The sequence below is a fragment of the Polypterus senegalus genome, chromosome 3 (assembly GCF_016835505.1).
Source record: "Polypterus senegalus isolate Bchr_013 chromosome 3, ASM1683550v1, whole genome shotgun sequence".
Lineage (NCBI taxonomy): Eukaryota > Metazoa > Chordata > Cladistia > Polypteriformes > Polypteridae > Polypterus > Polypterus senegalus.
This window is the reverse complement of record NC_053156.1, coordinates 293782687-293802859: the sequence shown is the minus strand read 5'-3', so window position 1 is coordinate 293802859 and position 20173 is coordinate 293782687. Positions and strand designations below refer to the sequence as shown.

The 20173-nt window shown below is 42.3% G+C and overlaps 1 protein-coding gene across 1 annotated transcript in view; it reads right to left on the bottom strand.

Annotated features, from left to right (window-relative positions):
- Positions 1-20173, bottom strand: part of runx2a (RUNX family transcription factor 2a) — a 125051-nt gene that overhangs the window by 72652 nt on the left and 32226 nt on the right. Inside the window, exon 3 of the mRNA XM_039749448.1 lies at positions 11440-11544. Within this exon, the coding sequence (XP_039605382.1) occupies positions 11440-11544 (105 nt within the window). The remainder of the gene's footprint in view (positions 1-11439; positions 11545-20173) is intronic.

The window sequence follows — 20173 nt, the reverse complement described above, 5'->3', positions numbered from 1 at the left end:
CTCGCAGTAAGGAGTCCCGGGTTCGCTTCCCAGGTCCTCCCTGCGTGGAGTTTGCATGTTCTCCCCGTGTCTGCGTGGGTTTCCTCCCACAGTCCAAAGACATGCAGGTTAGGTGCATTGGCGATTGTCCCTAGTGTGTGCTTGGTGTATGTGTGTGTGCCCTGCGGTGGGCTGGCACCCTGACCGGGGATTTGTTCTTGCCTTGCGCCCTGTGTTGGCTGGGATTGGCTCCAGCAGACCCCTCTGACCCTGTGTTATGATATAGCAGGTTGGATGATGACTGACTGACTGACTGCATGTATGTTAGTCTGATAAACACTCCTATTCACTCAATGGTCGCTTTGGGCCATTTGTTTAATTGCAGCTTCCTGCGCCACCACCACCTACTCAAAGCTTCATGATGCTCAAACAATGATGGACGGATTAAAAGGCAGAAGTCTACGTGACCATCATCATCATCAAGCCCTTCTGTGAGAACCCTAAATCCAAAGAGGACTGTTTCATTTATGTGAGGTAGAATGCCCAGAGGGGACTGGGCGGTCTCATGGTCTGGAATCCCTACAGATTTTATTTTTTCTCCAGCCGTCTGGAGTTTTTTTGTTTTTTCTGTCCCCCCTGGCCATTGAACCTTACTCTTATTCGATGTTAATGTTGATTTATTTTGTTTTATAATTGTGTCTTTCATTTTTCTATTCTTTAATATGTAAAGCACTTTGAGCTACTGTTTGTATGAAAATGTGCTATATAAATAAATGTTGTTGTTGTTGTTGTTGAGAAATAGTACTATTTATAATAGTACTACGAATGCGCCACCATGGCGCCCTAACATACAATATACAAAATCATACAAGAAGTGCCGCAATGGGCTTTAACAGGCCCTGCCTTTTGACAGCCCCCCAGCCTTGACTCTTCAAGAAGACAAGTCAAGTAAAATGACCCCTTTTATTGGCTAACTAAAAAAAATTACAATAATGCAGGCTTTCAAGGCAACTCAGGCCCCTTCTTCAGGTGAGATGTAATACAGAAACTGGAGTTCCCTGTGTTTATATACACACCAGGACAAATAACAACATTGGTAAATCTTTAAGTGAGACATCTTAAATGTAAAAAATTAATAGACCTCTTCAAGCTAAGATTCATTTAACAAGAGAGAAGAACAATGTATGGTCAAGATCTTTAGATAAGATGACCGTCCAACAAAGTCTTTTGAAGTTTCTGATGAGTTTTTCCATATAATGTGGGTCTGTAGACAGGCTGTCTAGGTCAGTGATGCAAACAATCCTCATACCTGGCCATAAGACCCATTTCTCTATTCAAACCATGCTGTAATGTGTTAAATTTTAGCATGAGTTTGACTTTCCATTCTTTCCTCTTGCTGTGTTATGAAGTTGCCCATAAGCCCTGTGACTTTAAAGTTCCTCTTACTGTGTCCAAGGCTGTTGAAGTGGGCCACTACAGGAATATCTGTGTTGCCACGTTTAATGTGGAACCTTGTGTAAATTCACTCTCTGGCAGAGTGTTTTTCCAGTTTCTCACACATGCAGTGCAGTATTAGGACATTTCATGCAGAGAATTAGGTAGACCACATTAGATGATCTGTAGGAAAATGATCTCACTACATTCATATTGGCTAACACGGTACAACACCCTAGTAAGAAGGCAAGAAAAAGCTCCCAAAAAACCCTTGTAGGGAAAAAAAACTGAAGAAACCTTGGGAAAGGCAGTTCAAAGAGAGACCCCTTTCCAGGTGGGTTAGGCGTGCAGTGGGTGTCAAAAAAAAGGTGTCAATAAAATACAGTGGAACCTCGGGTCACGAACATCTCTGAACACGTACAAATCGGGTTATGACCAAAAAGTTCGCCAAACTTTTGCATCTGTTCACGACTACGCAATCGGGTGACAAACAAGCCAGTTTCCCTTCTGGTTTGTATGCGCCGATGATTTCTGCATGTGTTCAGTCTCTCCCAGTGCATTTGCTGTGAAGGCAGGAAGCAGGAGGAGAAAGCCGGTGCAGGAGAGAGAGAGAGATCGAGAGAGAGAGAGAGATCGAGAGAGAGAGAGAGAGAGAGAGCGAGCGAGCAGCTGAACAGGGAGCCTGGGTGTTAGTCTCAGTGTTATTCAATGTTGTTACATTTAGTTTACTATTACACTGTGCATTCTATGGTATAATTAACTATTTTTGTGCTTAAAAATCTTTAAAGAAAAATATATTTACATACAGTTCGTACGGTCTGGAATGGATTAATTGTATTTACATATAATCCTATGGGGGAAATTACTTTGGGTCACGACCAAATCAGGGTATGACCAGAGTTTTGGAACGAATTACGGTCATGACCCGAAGTTCCACTGTACAGTACAATACACAGAACAGAACACAAGTAATCCGATCTTTCTTATTGATTTCTTCTTCTATAGAAATATTACTTAGCATTTGTTGCTGGAATACCAGCCGAACACCAGCTTTCATGGAGGAATCTAACAACTGTTACTGCTTGTTGAAGTAATATGGACCAAAGAAATCAAAGACTGGATAGTAGAAAAATTTGAAAAAAAAACATTATTTGGTTTAAGTCCAGAGATCCTTCCTAATGGCCGTGAACAATGCATGGTGGTGTCAAGATAACGATGTAGGGTGTGTGTTTATGAAACTGACAGGGTCTCTTGATAGATTCAGAGTACTGTTCAAAAGCCATGGGATATCCTTGCTGAGCAGGTGTCTCTCCTTATGGAAACAGTTGTCCCACATGAGCTTTTTTAGTATGACCATAAGACCGAGTGATCCCTGGAATGGCTCCAGGAAGATGAAAGTGAGCTGAGCTTACTGCAGTGGCCTTTTCAGTCAACAGATACCAACCTAATTGAGCAGGTGTTGGGTAAGATATAGATATGCTGAGTGGAGAGACAAAACAGCCATGGGACACATCAAAGTTGACATGAACTGGCATCCTTGTGCTACAATATGGACACAATGTCCATACCTAGGTACCATGCTTGACATGGAAGCAAACATTATAGAAGAGAATAAGAGCAGAATACCCACCATGTGGATAAGATGGAAGCAACTTACCAGCGTTAGATGGATCAGAGTACTGCCCAGTGAGTAAGAGACATAAACAATTACTCCATACGGTGGAAATAGTGATGCTTAGATATAGCGTGGGAATCACATGCATGGACAAGACCCCAAATGATGTAGTATGGGACATGCTGTTAGCCAGGTTTACAGGGGATAACCAGGCAAGAAGTCAAGAGGCTGGAAGTCTAAAGAGCAAAACCAATACACACACAAAGATTATTTACTTTTAAAATCCGCAAACTCGGATGCACTGATCCTTACAGCAGTGAGCTAATTCTGCCACCCATGTAACTTGCGGGAGCTTGTTACACAGTAACTTTGTCGCAGCAGGATGATGGTGACACAAAATAATTCTTTGCATTTATATAACGCTTTTCTCACTACTCAAAGCGCTCAGCGACTGCAGGTTAAGGGCCTTGCTCAAGGGCCCAACAGAGCAGAGTCCCTTTTGGCATTTACGGGATTCGAACCGGCAACTTTCCTCAAGAAAAACGAAATGGTGACAAAACAATGCAAAATAATTTCTAATAAATGGAAACAATTTACATTATGACCATAAATGCACCGATAATGGGATATGATAGTTAGGAAAAAATCAGGAGTGGTCTCCCCTAGACCTTCTCGTACACTCAAATATGGGGATGGATACTTGAGGAGTAAACCGCAAGACAATGATTACATTTTTATATTATGTACATTAAAAAAACATCAACAACAAATCAAATCAAATTAATAATATAGTGAATAATTATTATAAATGTAAATTTGAATAAATTGGACTCTGCAGCTGCATGAATAAAAGGTAAAAGTACCACTTCCAGTTAATGGAAATCTCTCAAAAATTGATAGAAATCTACGTTTTGTTCCTAATACTTGTATGCAAAATTTGATTGAGCTAAGTGAAAGTGTACTGAAGTTATCATGTTTACACACACACACACACACAGACATAATTCCAAAAACGGTATTTTCAAACATCGAGATTCATCAAAATCTCAACATAGAATTTTTGTACGATTACAATAATTTCCCTATACTTCGTATACGAGGAAGTAAAAAGTTTAAACATGTCTACAAACAAATGCCAACACACACAATCATATCACACACTACCAGTGATGCCAGTCACTAAAGAAGCCATGGAAGCCCTGAACAGACCCCAGCAGAGTCACAGCAAGGGCACCCAACCTCATACTCAATAAAATGAGAAAAAAAGGTGGCTAAAGACATGGTGGTGCAACTAGCTGAAGCAACTTAGGAAGGAGGTTGGCATAAAATCTGGGGTTGTGCAAAACCAAGTAAATGGAGGGCACTGACCTCACACTACGGCAAAAATTGTAGGCAGAAGAAGAAGAAGCAGAGGCCATGCCTCAAGAAATTCAAGTTGTTCTCAGTTGAAATGGGCATGTCTCACTAGAAGGCAGATGGACCTCATAAAGTAATCAAATCCACTTCACCTAAGTTCAGGGCTGCAGGGGGTTAGAGCCCACCCTGGCAAAACAGGATGCCAGGCTATTGTGAGGTCTACTGACGAGCGCATCTTTGCAGAAAGGGAGGAGAACTGACACACCCAGAGGAAGGCTGGCACAGACATGGCAGAGGAGTTGAACCCAGCACATCAGTGGCAGCATTACCCACAGTGCCACTGTATAAATCACTCTAAATATTGTTTATGCATCTTAAACTGGACTCTTGTTCGCGCAGGCAGCCCTGACTTCACCAACCATTTTACACTTGGGGCTCCGTGGACGGACACCTGGGTCTTTATTACATGCTGAGTAAAAAATCAACAGCCTGGGGCTGCGCCCACAACACTACATTTTCATTTAAAACCTCCGTCAATGCTAAAATTTTCACTTTGTTTACGAAGGTATCTTCTCCCACACTTGAATGACTGAAAACGCTTAAGACACAGTCATTCGCCTACAACCGAGCATGTGCACATTGGCAAAAACAAGAAGAGGAAGTGCCCTCCTGGGAGGGATGGCTATGCAAAACTGTACCAGCCAGTAAATTATTTGCCATTCAAACAGCACAAAACGTCATTTAGATACCAACAGGTAAACAGCACAACAAGCGCCATGGAAAGGAAATTCTCTGCGTCCACTATGTTGAAATATGGGTTTCTTCCATGAAGGGTGACCAATCAGGAAATGAGAAGCGGTAGTGAGCAGGACCCAATTGGGGAAGGCTCATGGAGCAAGCATGAACCAATCAGGAAGTCCAAGCTTTCAAAAGTTTCCATTTTCGTCTCGCCATAATGCAATGTTGAGACGGCATTTTTAGGAATACACTGCTCAAAAAACTGAAAGGAACCCTTTGAAAACACATCAGATCTCAAGGGAAAAAACTCCTCCTGGCTCTCTCTACTGCTATGGACTGATATGGTGATGTGTGAGGAACGAAAGGATGGAAATGAAAATGATCAACCGACAAAGGGAGGGCTGAATTCAAAGAAACCCCGAAAATCAAAGGGTAAAAATGATGTGACAGACAGGCAGGCGAGTCCATTTGGCTGAAATTTCATTGCAGAGACTCCAAATCATACTCAGTAGTTTGTCTGCCCCAATGCCTGACAACATCCTAATGAGACGACGGATGGTGTCCTGAGGGATCTCCTCCCAGATTGGGACTAGGACATCACTGAGCTCCTGGACAGTCTGAGGCGTCGGATGGACCCAAACATAATGTCCCACCCAGAGGTGTTCTATTGGATTGAGGTCAGATGAGTGAGTTGGGGCAGTCAATGGTATCAATTCCTTCATCTTCTCGCCACATGAGGCCGGGCATTGTCATGCACCAGGAGTAACCCAGGAGCCACTGCACCAGCACAGGGTCTGACAATGGGTCCAAGGATTTCATCCCAATATCTAATGGCAGTCAAGGTGTCATTGTCTAGCCTGTAGAGGTCTGTGCATCCCTCCATGGATATGCCTCCCCAGACTGACCATCACTGACCCACCACCAAACCGGTCATGCTAAACGATGTTCCAGACAGCATAATGTTCTCCACGGCTTCTCCAGACCCTTTCATGTCTGTCATATGTGCTCAGGGTGAACCTGCTCTCATCTGTGAAAGCACAGGGTACTTGCCAGTGGTGGACCTGGCAATTCTGGTATTCTATGGCAAACACCAATCGAGCTCCACAGTGCCCAGTAGTGGACATCGGGCCCTCATGCCACCCTCTGCCTGCTGGAGGTCATTTTGTAGGCTCTGCCAGTGCTCATCCTGTTCTTCTTTGCCCAAAAGAGAAGATACTGGTGGGTCCTGCTGATGGGTTAAGGGCTTTCTACGAGGGGTCCTGTCCAGCCCTTCTTGAGTAATTACCTGTCTCCTGGAATCTCCTCCATGTCCTTGAGACTGTGCTGGGTGACACAGCAAACCTTCTGGCAATGCCACATATTGATGTGCCTGCCATCCTGGAGAAGTTGGACTACCTGTGCCAGCTCTGTAGGGTCTAGGTATGGCCTCATGCTACCAGTAGTGACACTGACCATAGCCAAATGCAAAACCAGGGACAAAACAGGCGAGGAGGGAAAAATGTCAGTGGCCTCCCTCCACCTGTTAAACCATTCATTCCTGTTTTGGGGGTCGTCTCATTGTTGCCCCTCTAGTGCACCAAAGCAGCTGAAACGGATGAACAAGCCCCTCTGCTACTTAACTGACCAGATCAACAGCCCACAAGTGTTATTGACTTGAGGCTATAGTCTCATTCAAATGTGTCCTTTCATTTTTTTGAGCAGTATATATACGACTCTGAAATCTCCACTTTGAAAGATTACAAACAGCAGAGCGTTGTGGACAAAAGGCGAAAAATGAAGACTAATGGGCAAATTTTTACATTAAAATGGAGCAGTGTGGACGTTAAACTGCCAGCTCAGCCTAAAAAGAGCGCTCTACCTGCCCAAGGGACTGATCAAGCTTCTAACTGCAATGAAATCTCTTGCCCACGGCAGGTTTGTTCCACGTAAAGATGCCAATTCACAGCACGGTGCAACGGTATCAAAGGAAGGTCACAGCAGACGATAAGAAGCACCTGCTAGTACGTGCAACCTTCCTCCTGTAAGTGGGCCCGCTTTGTTCTTTTGGGGAACCGTCGTCCCCTTCATGTTTTACTACTCCATAATGTAGCCTTTGGATGTCCTCTAACAAAAAAACAGAAAAGTTTCACAACAAAGCAGATGAATGGGAAGCGAGGAAGATCAAAGTGAGGCACATCAATGATGCCACGGGTAGTTTTTAATCTGCTAATGAATGACGATCAACTGCTAGACAACTGTGACTGCCAAGGCCGGATGCAGTTTATTGGGGAGGGCGGGAGGTTAAGGGAACAAAAGTTGTTTGTGATGTGATAGCATTGATAGCTCCGCCAAAAAATGAAAATACAAATATATTAAGAATAAAAAAAAAGTCACGTTGGAGCAGCTGCAGCCCAGATCAACTGGCAATGGAGGACACCATAAACATTTAACACGCCATTAATAGGAGCAAGTGTGTGGTTTTGTTTCCTTCACGGGATTCTCTCAAAAATATACAAGGCGGAAACACCAGAAGCTCTGGGCCGAGAGGAACACGGTAAAGCTAAAAAAAGCCACAACTGGCACATGGGCAAGGCATCAACAAGTGGACATCACAAGAAACTGAAAAAATAAATAAATAAGATATGGTAAAATACTGGATACAGAATGTACTCAGAGTCCCTTCACTTTCTGCGTTGTACATTTCATTTTTAAAAATGGAGAAATTTGCCATTTTTGCCCACCAGTCTAAACTCAATAACCCATAACGACAAAGTGAAAACACGTTTTCAGAAAGATTTGCACATTTTACTAAAAAGCAAAACCTAAAAATCGCTCCTTCGTGTAAGCATTCTTTCAATACTTTTTAGAACCCTTTAAGGCAGCAATTCCAGCTTTGACTTAGGTAAATCTCTACCAGCTTTGCACACCTGTATTCCCTTCTTCCTGTCATATTCTCTCATGTGTCACCAAAAAATCACCAAATAATACTAAACCAGCTGCAGAAGTTCAATCAGACTACCAATTAAGAAGCAGCCAGGTCAATTGTCAAATAAGTATACAGTGGTACCTCGGTATACGTCCTTAATCCGTTCCATACCAAACAGGACGTACACCAAACAAATTTTTCCCATAACAAATAAAGGGAAAATGATTAATCCGTTCCCATGAAGAAAAATCCTATTGTTATTGGCATATTATACATTAATGGGGTTATAAAAAATAATTTAAACACTGCTTAATACTAAAATACATAAATACAAAAGCAATTAGATGAAATAAATGAAAATTTAACCTCTCTTTACTTTTTAATAACGTCTTTGTTTTTCACAATCGTAGATACCTTCGTTCTCGGCATACGGTATGCAGCAGCAAAGTCCCGAATACGCATGCCACCTTCATACTTTTCAACAATCAATTCAAATTTACGGGAAAAAACACAAAATCACGTGAAAATTCACAGAGAGTTATAGCGCGGGTTGTTCAATGAATGCTAGCAACTGGCGTACTGACGCTCGTGGGCAGTCGTGGCTTTTTCTCGAGAGAGGTAAACAAGGGTAGCGCGTGGTGTTCCAGCACGCGAGTCATATTCCAAACAAAGGTCGTATACCAAGCAAAATGTTTTGCGTCCAAACAGGACGTATACCAAGTTGGACTTATTCCAAAGCGGACGTATACCAAGGTACCACTGTATTTAGTTAACCCATCCCCATATTACACATTCACATTTAAAACATATTTTATATAACATTACACAAGTCGAGCACAAAGTCTTCCAACATTTTGTACATGTTATAGAAACATATACCAGGTCAGGTCAAACATCCTAATTTATAAAACACTAGCTGTGTAAGCCTGTTGCTGTAAAGAGCCCGGGGTCCTAGAAACTACCGAAATCGTTAGAAAAACATTGAAATGTAGAGATGTCAGGTAATTCAAATTAACTACTCTGGGCATCTCTCTTCAAGCAGGATTCATTTTACCAACATGCCTCGCTTGTGTATTATCGGTGGGAGGAAAAGTAAAAGGGATACCGTTTTGCCGATGTTAGCAGCTAAGCGACTTTGTCTTTCTTCTGAGGTTTCGTTTTGCTGACGTGCTGGCCTCGCTTGTGTTATTAGCGGTTAAGCGAGTTTTCTGTTTCCTTACCCCGACTCCACCTCTCACTTCCGGGCCGGACAGACAGACACACACACTTCCACGCTTACATGTTTATATATAAGATAAAACAATCCAGAGAGACAAAGTAACCACAGAGTCCAGAATTAAAGCTTCCAACAATGAATATTCATATCGTTGTCTATCAGTCTGACACGGTGTGGAAGGAGGCCAGAAACTCATTTTCAATATTAACGTCTGTCGTTGTTTTTGGCTGTCTGCTTCTGGGGTCATCCGTCACATCTTCTCGTCCATCTTTGAACCTCTTATGCCACTCACACACACTCGACTTTTTCATAGCATCGTCACCATATGCCACTTGCAACAGTTGTAATGTTTTAATAGTGCATTTACTGATTTTTCATCCAAAATCTAAAATTAATTCTCGTACGTTGCTCTAAATTTCGATCACCCATTTTTACGCCAAAGTGTACACGCACATATCTATTCCCTTCCCAACAGCTAACTAACAACAGGCTCTATCCGGTCACAATTTACGCACAAATTAGTTCAAACACGAATAGTCATGTGATTTCGATACAATTACGTCACGGGTGACATCAATTAAATTGTCACACCTCGTATTTGCCTTGAGGGACCTTACCCCACCGGGATGCCTGGAACAGGGAAGGACCAGGAGAGGGGCAATATATTCCCCTGGAGGCAAGAGGGCAGCCCCCCTGAATTTCATCAGGACCATGGATATGGAACTGGGAAACTCAGCCCTGCTGGGGTCAGTGGCCGCCACCAGGGGGCACCTGGATGGTTCCTGAGCCAAAGACAACAGCACTTCAGCCACACCAGGAAGTGCTGCCAGAACAGGAACAATGTATGCCCGGAGTGTTTCTGGGTGCAAGGGCAGCACTACCAACACAATAGGAAGTGCTGCCGGAAGACCATCACGGAGCACCTGGAGCCCATCTGGGATGGGATAAAAGGGGCCGCCTCACTTCATTCGGGGAGCCGGAGTCGGGTGGCAGTAGACAGAGCTTGCAAGAGAGGAGTGGAGGCGGCTGAAGGAAGGAGGAAGAAAGGACAGAGCTGTATTGTGGGGATTTATGCACTGTGTGTGTTGTTGGAAAAATAAACGGTGCATGTTCTGGACATTTGGAGTCCGTGTCTGTCTGTGTCGAGTCTGATCTTTCACAGCCTTTATCACAACAGTCAGACCTAGAAGCCTGTACTACGTCTTGCATTAAAAACAAAAAGGACGCAGCAGATAGTGCGGCTCCCTCCCAGATCCAGTGCCCCAGGTGCGTTGTCTTTATGGAGTTTGCATGTTCTCCCTGTGGCTGTCCCTCAGAATAATCCAGTTTTCTTCTCCCATCACCAAAGTCATGTTGTTGAGGATATTTGGAGTTTCTAAACCTTTCCAAGTATAGGAGTCTGTATTAGTAGTCCTCCTGATAGATTGGTGCCCTGCCTGGCACCCGAAGCTACAGAAATAGGCTCTGGCCCCTTGAGATGATGTAATAATGGTAATTGGTGGGGAAATGGTGCCATGGTGGTTAGAGTTACTGCCTTACAGATCCTAACCTCCTGTAACTTGTTGTCATTGTCTTTTGAAGTTTGTGTGTCCTCCATGCCCTCTGATTTACTGCGCATATCTCCAAAGACATGCCGGTTAACTGGCAAATCCAAACTGGCTCTGGTGTGATTATGGACGCCTACATGTGTTCTGTTATTGGAAAGGAAAGTCGTAGCTAGGGATGTGACAAACGAGAGCTCCTGTGAGATGGCACATTGACATGATGGGCAGCTTTACTGTCTCGCAAGCTGAAGTATGGCTGTTGGGGCGCATCTTGCTGTAACTAATAGGAACGTACCATACGCATGTCGGTTTGATCTCAGACTGATGTTGCTAAACTGACCTGCTGTGCTTGTGCTTTCAAGGTGGGCTAGCAAGATGACCCCAAGACAGACCCAAAAATAAATAAGCACATGCCGCACTTTTATTTGGCTGAATGCAGGATATGTGACTGCGCTCCAGCAAGAATGAACAATGAAGCAAAGGGAATGATGGGGATGGGAGGGGAATGTTCTAGAAGTGCCAGTCTCCACTGCTGTCCCCAAAAATCTCTCACGTTTAGCACAGTAAAAGCCAGCATATACTACATCACCAGTGTGCTACAGTGTGCCCCCCACCCAACCAAATCCACCCCATATGCATTTTCAGTACTCACGTCTGGGCTCTCGAGGTCCATCCACTGTAACCTTAATGGCTCGGTGGTAAGTTGCCACTTGCGGTGGGTTTGTGAAGACTGTGATTGTCAGAGTGAAGCTCTTCCCTGCCAAATATACATAAAAAACAATGAAGACGTTAGTGTCACAACCAGAAGGGTCACATGAAATTCTCAGTATAATAATAAAAAAATCCTGCGACGAGATGAGACTTTTTGGAAGATTTTTTTCAAGCCTCGTGAGCTGAGGCTTTGGCCATGAGATTTTTTCAAGTCACAGCCTCCTCTCAACCATATTCAACCACGCACACTATACTCTCACCTCTCATTTGTGTGAATGCTTTTGTCAGACACAGTTCCTGCGCTCTCAGCTCTTATAAATTTTTAATGTTTTCCTTACTTTATGTTCCCAATTAAAGAAGACGTATTATGTCCAAATCTTATTGAAGAATTTCATCCCGAAGGGTTATCAACAGAAAAAATGAGTACACGGCAATCCTAGCACCGAGAAACGATGAAGTCAAACAAATTAATGTGAAAACTGTCGATCGGTCACACGGCAAATTGGTTAAATTCGTATCAATAGACTACGCTGAAACAGTTGATGTCGATGGTGCGGAAGATGAAAACATCAGCTTACAACATATCTACAAACGTTAACAATGTCCAGTCTTCTTCCGCATGAATTACTGTAGAAAGAAGGATGTATCCAAGAAAGGTAATGTAGTCCATCTTCAGGGGATAACATTAGACACCAAAGGAGATCTTGATATGCCATTCGTATTAAAACGTTTAGATTCCCATTAGAATAGCAAAGACAATTAACAAATCACAGGGACAAACATTCAAAAAAGTCAGTTTATTTAATAGAGAAAAATAAATGAAATTCAATCATGAGCAGTTATATATTGTTTTTACTGAAGTTTTACAGTAAAACTGTAAGTTTAAAAAGTATTTGCGTGTTAATTTCAAAGTCAAACAGAACAAAATCGTATTACGCAACGAATACCTCTAACGAGGCCCGCTGGGGAAAAACGGGACTCTGGTCCGGGGCCCTAACGGAAGGGGGCCCCTTCACGCTTGATTTTTTCTTATGCTGATGTTGTGCGCGTAGATATATATTCGGACAATTTTTCAAGTTACATGTAATAGAAAATTTAAATCATTGAGCTTACAACAATACAAGTGAGTGTTTTAATAGCCGCACGCTCCACGCAAGTAGATATCATACTCGTGTCGTGTGAAGCACGCTTGTCAAAGGGGGCTAGCAGCGGCACGCTTCTCAAAGACAAAGTAGAGCCGACGCCAACGTCCTTGAGCTTGATGTTGAGTAGTATGTTTGTTGTACAGGGTTATACGTGGATAATGGATGACTTCGCCGCTGTAATTGAATACTCCCGTTTCACACACACAGGCGCTGTTCAATCTCAGACAACAGCGATATTGTTGCGCACTATCGTGGATGTTGACGTGTATGGTGTAGCAGAAGTCCGTCTCTGTAGTTTGATAATTTATTCGCTTGGGTGTTTATTGTTGCGTTTAAAGCAGTGACGAGTGTGCGTTGGTTTTGTGTGTGTCACTAAAGATTCTGGATCACCCGGATTTTTTGAAAACTTTGAAGTTTGATACAGCAAGTTACCATACTGATTGTACACCATGTAGATAACCCTAACCGTTAGTATATATTAAAATGTTCAGATGTTACTCCTATTCATTGCATTGGTATAATTGTACCGTTACACGTTAGATAATACATAGGCCTTTCTCATTAATGTATTGTTTCAATTCCGCTACGAGCTTCCGTTAGCACTGACTTTACTTCTCGCAGTCAAACTTTGATGTGCGAGAAGGCTTAACTCATCAAGTATGGTAGTCATAAATGCAGCATTGTCGCTGTCGGATAAACTACATTTCGATCATTTTGTATACGTATTTGAAGGTTTTGGCATGTGGGGACCCGGGAGAAGGCAGAGGGGCCCACACATACCCAGTTGTCTGGGGTCTAAATATTTCTGGTGGCGGGCCTGCTCTAACTCAACATAAAACATAATTTACTTTCAAATTATCACGTTTTACTATAGTTAATTACTCACTGTAATGTAAAATAGTCAGTTCTATTACATCCACATCCTGATACAGGAGCGACAGAACCACAAAGAGACTAGTGTGTAGCGCAGGCCCGGGTGTTGGCAAGCGGAGCTAGCAGGGGGATCTCCGCTACAGGGTGGTCCAGATCTAATTATGCAGATCCAGATCGCCTGGATGACTTTGATTTATGTGGGGATGATTCCAGTTCGGTGCAAAGATGATTCTTCATGTTGTCAGTTCACACACTTCTCGATGGTCCAGGATTTTTCGGGTGATTTTCTATGTAATAAACTTAATAAGTTATAGCGTAATGAAAATTGCATAATTAGATCTGGACCACCCTATATACACTCACCTAAAGGATTATTAGCAACACGATACTAATACAGTGTTTGACCCCCTTTCGCCTTCAGAACTGCCTTAATTCTACGTGGCATTGATTCAACAAGGTGCTGAAAGCATTCTTTACAAATGTTGGCCCATATTGATAGGATAGCATCTTGCAGTTGATGGAGATTTGTGGGATGCACATCCAGGGCACGAAGCTCCCGCTCCACCACATCCCAAAGATGCTCTATTGGGTTGAGATCTGGTGACTGTGGGGGCCATTTTAGTACAGTGAACTCATTGTCATGTTCAAGAAACCAATTTGAAATGATTCAAGCTTTGTGACATGGTGCATTATCCTGCTGGAAGTAGCCATCAGAGGATGGGTACATGGTGGTCATGAAGGGATGGACATGGTCAGAAACAATGCTCAGGTAGCCCGTGGTATTTAAACGATGCCCAATTGGCACTAAGGGGCCTAAAGTGTGCCAAGAAAACATCCCCCACACCATTACACCACCACCACCAGCCTGCACAGTGGTAACAAGGCATGATGGATCCATGTTCTCATTCTGTTTACGCCAAATTCTGACTCTACCATTTGAATGTCTCAACAGAAATGGAGACTCATCAGACCAGGCAACATTTTTCCAGTCTTCAACTGTCCAATTTTGGTGAGCTCGTGCAAATTGTAGCCTCTTTTTCCTATTTTTAGTGGAGATGAGTGGTACCCGGTGGGGTCTTCTGCTGTTGTAGCCCATCCGCCTCAAGGTTGTGCGTGTTGTGGCTTCACAAATGCTTTGCTGCATACCTCGGTTGTAATGAGTGGTTACTTCAGTCAAAGTTGCTCTTCTATCAGCTTGAATCAGTTGGCCCATTCATTCTCCTCTGACCTCTAGCATCAACAAGGCATTTTCGCCCACAGGACTGCCGCATACTGGATGTTTTTCCCTTTTCACACCATTCTTTGTAAACCCTAGAAATGGTTGTGAGTGAAAATCCCAGTAACTGAGCAGATTGTGAAATACTCAGACCGGCCCGTCTGGCACCAACAACCATGCCACGCTCAAAATTGCTTAAATCACCTTTCTTTGCCATTCTGACATTCAGTTTGGAGTTCAGGAGATTGTCTTGGCCAGGACCACACCCCTAAATGCATTGAAGCAACTGCCATGTGATTGGTTAATTAGATAATTGCATTAATGAGAAATTGAACAGGTGTTCCTAATAATCCTTTAGGAGAGTGTATATATATATATATATATATATATATATATATATATATATATATGTTAGTTTGGCAACCAGGAGGGTTATGTGACCTCTCAAAGTCCTCTTCAAATGTTGCTTCATACATCATATGGGTAAGAACACTCTGATGTTTTTACTTTCAAAATGCAAATCTCGCTATATATAAAATCCAACACCTGTCTGTCTGTATGTCTGTCCGCCTTTAAGAGAGAACTACTTAACGGATTTAGATCAGGTTTTTTTCTACAATTTGCTTGAACATTTCAGTTAATTTTCCGACTTCTCTCATTGTGCTAAGAATCAAGAGTTCGCTTGCAGGAGCGATATATTCGTGCTAATCCAAGACAGAGGCTGTGGGCCGAGGGTAGGGGGAGACGTGAAGTCAGGAGCGGGGAGTCGGTCTACCTCTGTGTTTTGGAGTGTAACTTGCCTCTGCTTAGCTAGCGATACTTTTTTGTTTATTGATTTTTAATGTTTGTCCTGTTTCACTGCTACGCAGGCGGAGCCGCGGGGAACGGCTAGTGAATAGTAAGTAGAGATGGGCGACTTGTGAACGACTCGCTCCTGTTAAACGGCTCTTTTCAGTGAATCGTAAAAGAATCTATTCGTGAGCACGAACGAATCAGTTCAGTGGAGTTCAACACGACTAGTGCTGAAGTGCAGGCGTGTCCTGTGTGACGTCGTCAACGTTTTCCATTTCGCTGCTGGTGGATGTGTAAAGAACATGCGCAAGAGCCACCTGACTCACGAGTCTTGACTCATTTAATTCGTGAACGAGTCATTTACTCGAGAATCATTCTAAGGATTCTCGTTCATTTGATTCATTCATATCAGTCAGTACCTGAGAATCAGTCTAACGATTCTTTTTCATTTGATTCGTTGAACGATTCATTACAAGTTGCACAATTCTCATTCGCTTGTGATTCTGTAACGTAACGTCCTATTTTAAATTTGCCGCTTAAATTTGAATTATCATAATGGTATAATTAATCATACATGTGAAATCCCTTTATAGCTAATACCGAAGTAACGACATTTTCTGAATAACGAATACTTTTTGTTGACCCAGACTAACTCATGCAACATCAGGTTAAATGGATTTCATTTTAGTGAAATGTAAATACTGTATTAGCATAACAAATGTTTTTTCGACCAATAATCCATCCATCCATTTTCTAACCCGCTGAATCCGAATTGGGTCACGGGGGTCTGCTGGAGCCAATCCCAGCCAACACAGGGCACAAGGCAGGAACCAATCCTGGGCAGGGTGCCAACCCACCGCAGGACACACACAGACACACCCACACACCAAGCACACACTAGGGCCAATTTAGAATCGCCAATCCACCTAACCTGCATGTCTTTGGATTGTGGGAGGAAACCGGAGCGCCCGGAGGAAACCCACGCAGACACGGGGAGAACATCGACCAATAATGCAATGCAAAAATATTTAATGCCTCCAACGAGTCTCAGGAAAATTGCAACAGACTGTCTCTTTCTTGTTAGACCAAAAGAAAGTGCGAAATTTCCAGTCTCGAGCAGTCTTGGTGAGGTTCAGCACCAGTGTATGCGTGACATCATACAGGTATAGCCGAATTCAGAGCCACTGCTCCACCGAGCGTCCATGCGGGAAGTTGTGTCGTGTGCAGATGCTGTACTGTTCCAGTTTCATAGCACTTTACAAAGTTTTCTTTGCGATGAACAAAAAAAAAGTGAAAAACTGCATCCGTTTACAGTGAAAGAAGATGGTTTAAGTTTGACTTGATTGTGTAGAATGTTATTGGTTCAAATTACGATCAATAAAAAAGGAAAATAAACAATCCTACAAAAAATTGATTCCAGAATGAAGAAAAATAGCGTGACGAAAGCATTCGATATCTCGCCTTTAACGCTGTCAACAATTCTAAAGGATCGAAAAAAAAATAGAAGACAAAGATCGGGCGTTGGGACCTGAATGAAAAATTAGAAGCGCATTTGTATTTCTGTAACAAAAAACATCTCTAACGTCACATTTTCATTCTGTATTCATACCTGTATTTCGTTAAAAAAATAAGTTACATCTAACGTCTCTCTTTCAAATAAAATATTTTTTGCTTTTTATTAAGCGCTGTTTTTTATACAAGTACAGTACTGCCAAGCTTGGGTCACATAGTGAGTTGCACAAGAGACAGGAAGGTGAGGCCGGGTTGGTTTTCAAATGTTCTAAACGTAGTGTGACAAGCACGATAATCAGAAAGACACAGCAGAGCAGCTACGGAGCTGTCCTTGTGCTGCTGCCATTAGAGATGACAAATTGCCGGTGACCCCAGTCACAATAATATAGCTATTCTCCTCATATTCGTTATGTTCCCATAATTTTGTTACAATGAGATTGCACCTGTATATAGATTGATAGATATGAAAGGCACTATATAATAGATAGATAGATATTAAAAGACACTATATAATAGATAGATAGATATGAAAGGCACTATATAATAAATATATAGATAAATAGGAAAGGCACTATATGATAGATAGACAGATAGGAAAGGCACTATATGATAGATAGATAGATAAATACGAAAGGCACTATATAATAGATACATAGGAAAGGCACTATATGATAGATACAAAAGGCACTATATAATAGATACATAGGAAAGGCACTATATGATAGATAAATAGGAAAGGCACTATAAGATAGATAGATAGATAGGAAAGGCACTATAAGATAGATAGATAGATAGATAGGAAAGGCACTATATGATAGATAAATACGAAAGGAACTATATAATAGATAAATAGGAAAGGCACTATATGATAGATAGATAGAACTTTAATTCTCCCCGGGGGATATTTGGCTTTAGACAGAAGATCTATGAATAAAACATACATAAATAGGTAGATAAGTAAATAAATAAATACACATACACACACATTGGTCTGAACACACACCAGAACAAGTACAAAGAAAGAAAATTAAAAAAAAGAAAAATTATTTTGCAGTTACCTGATAATGTTCAAATTGCTTTTACTTTTTGATTTTCCCTTCATATCATTTCTAATATTCAGTAAAAAGAGAAATGGCCAAGGGTCTCAAAACTTTTGCAATTCATTACATATTCTGACTCTCTAATTTTCATATTGCCCTGCAGATTTTCTTTTTTCTAAGGTTTTTAGAAACACACTGAAAATTATTTTTAGTTTCAGAGCTTTGAAATAAAATAAAATTTACCAAAATCAAAATTTCAAGGTACAGTTTTTAACATTCAGTAACATTAGACAGTTTGTCGAGGGTCTGACCTCTTTTGTAAAGTGCTGTGCATTCTGGTTCTCTAATGAAGTTTCATGTTGCCTTTGATTGGCTGCTATCGGCCTCTGCTTGAAAAAAAAAAGTCTCGAGGGGAGCCAAAGAGCTCATTTACAAGCAGCACTCAGAATGGCAGCATTTACTCCAAAGGCTCCTGGGACTCACAGACTTTTTCTTGCATTTGAGTACGAGCTGAAGAAACCGGCAGCCCCAGCTCCACCTCACAAGGCATGTGGAGCGTACTTTATATTAGATGGTGGTCACTTCATGCTAGCTGAGACGCAGCTCTGGAGCGCACACACACATACAGATTGCTGACTGTTTACTGAGTCATCGCTTTCCTCCTACCTTTTCCTGTCTCTTTCTCCGCTCGCTCGCTATCTGACGTGACTAACTGCTGCATACTTGCCTGATGACAGCTCCTTGCTAGCCTCCGCTCTCACAGAGTATCCTCCAGAGAAAAGCCAACGCATGTGTGACAGACTTTAAGACAGGCTGGTTGTGGTGGTGGTGGTGGTGGTAGGGGATTTGAAAGGGGGATGCCCCACTCACTGCACATTTTTCACTACAGTAATAATGTCTACGTGCTTGACTCATAAAAGTTTTCCATTAGTTGAGCCGGTCATGCATTGAGTGAAGTTCATGCTTTTGAAGAAGGTGATTGTGTGATAATAGTGCATGTCTTTATGATCGCTGCAACGAATGATCTTTGTTTTAATGTGGCACATTTCACTGCAAGCAAAGCAAAGAATATAATTATTCTCGGTCTGCTCCACAAGGCTTATTCTCACCTGGACAAAGTTGCCAGCATTGTAAGCATGATGTTTTTTGATTTCTCCAACGTTTTCAGTGCCATCCAGCCATCCCTGTTAAGGGGTAAACTCAGGGATATGCAGGTAGATGAGTCTGAGGTGTCCTGATGATGGACTATCTGTCGGGCAGAACACCGTTTGTGTGTGAGCAGCACATGAACAGGCCTGTCTGCTATTCTCTTCACTCTGCACACCTCAGATTATAAATATAGCAGCAGGTCAGGTCACTTGCAGAAATTCTCAGATGATTCTGTACTTATGGGGTGTGTTGATAAGGAGGATGAGACAAAGGAGGGGAGTCAGGAGGAGAACTTTGAGAACTGTCTACATCTTAACATCAGCAAAACCAAAGGAACTGCTTATTGACTTTCACTCCACCCAAGTGTGCCTGGTCACTAATCAAGGAGTAGTTGTTTAGGAGGTCCACTCCTAGAAATACTTGGGGGTCCACATTAATGACAGGTTGGACTAGTCTCAGAACACAGAGGAACTATAGCAGAAAACGCAGAACGGGCCCATTGATCTTAGGTGACTGTGCTCCTTTAATGTGGGAAGTGACATCCTTCACATCTTCTACAACTTTGTAATGGCCTGCATGGTGAGGTGGGCTGGTCACCGAATCAATAGGCTAATTTAAAGGGCAGGCTTAGTTAAAGGGACCCTGGGAGGTTGTGGAGGATGAGTGAATTAAAACAAAACTGAGTGCCATTATGAACAATGCATCACATCCTCTCTATTACACACCAACACTGATGATTTCCAGCCAATGAATCATTCAGCAGAAAGGTGTCAAGAAATTTGTACAGCACTTTGGCACAACCTCTGTTGTTTTAAATGTGCTTTTATAAATAAATAAATAATCTAACCGTAATCTAAAAGAAACTCTATTGGTGGGTCCTTTATGCCAACAGAAATATGTCTGTATAGCGACTCACTGGGACTGGGACTGCTAAGACAGAAGTTTTCT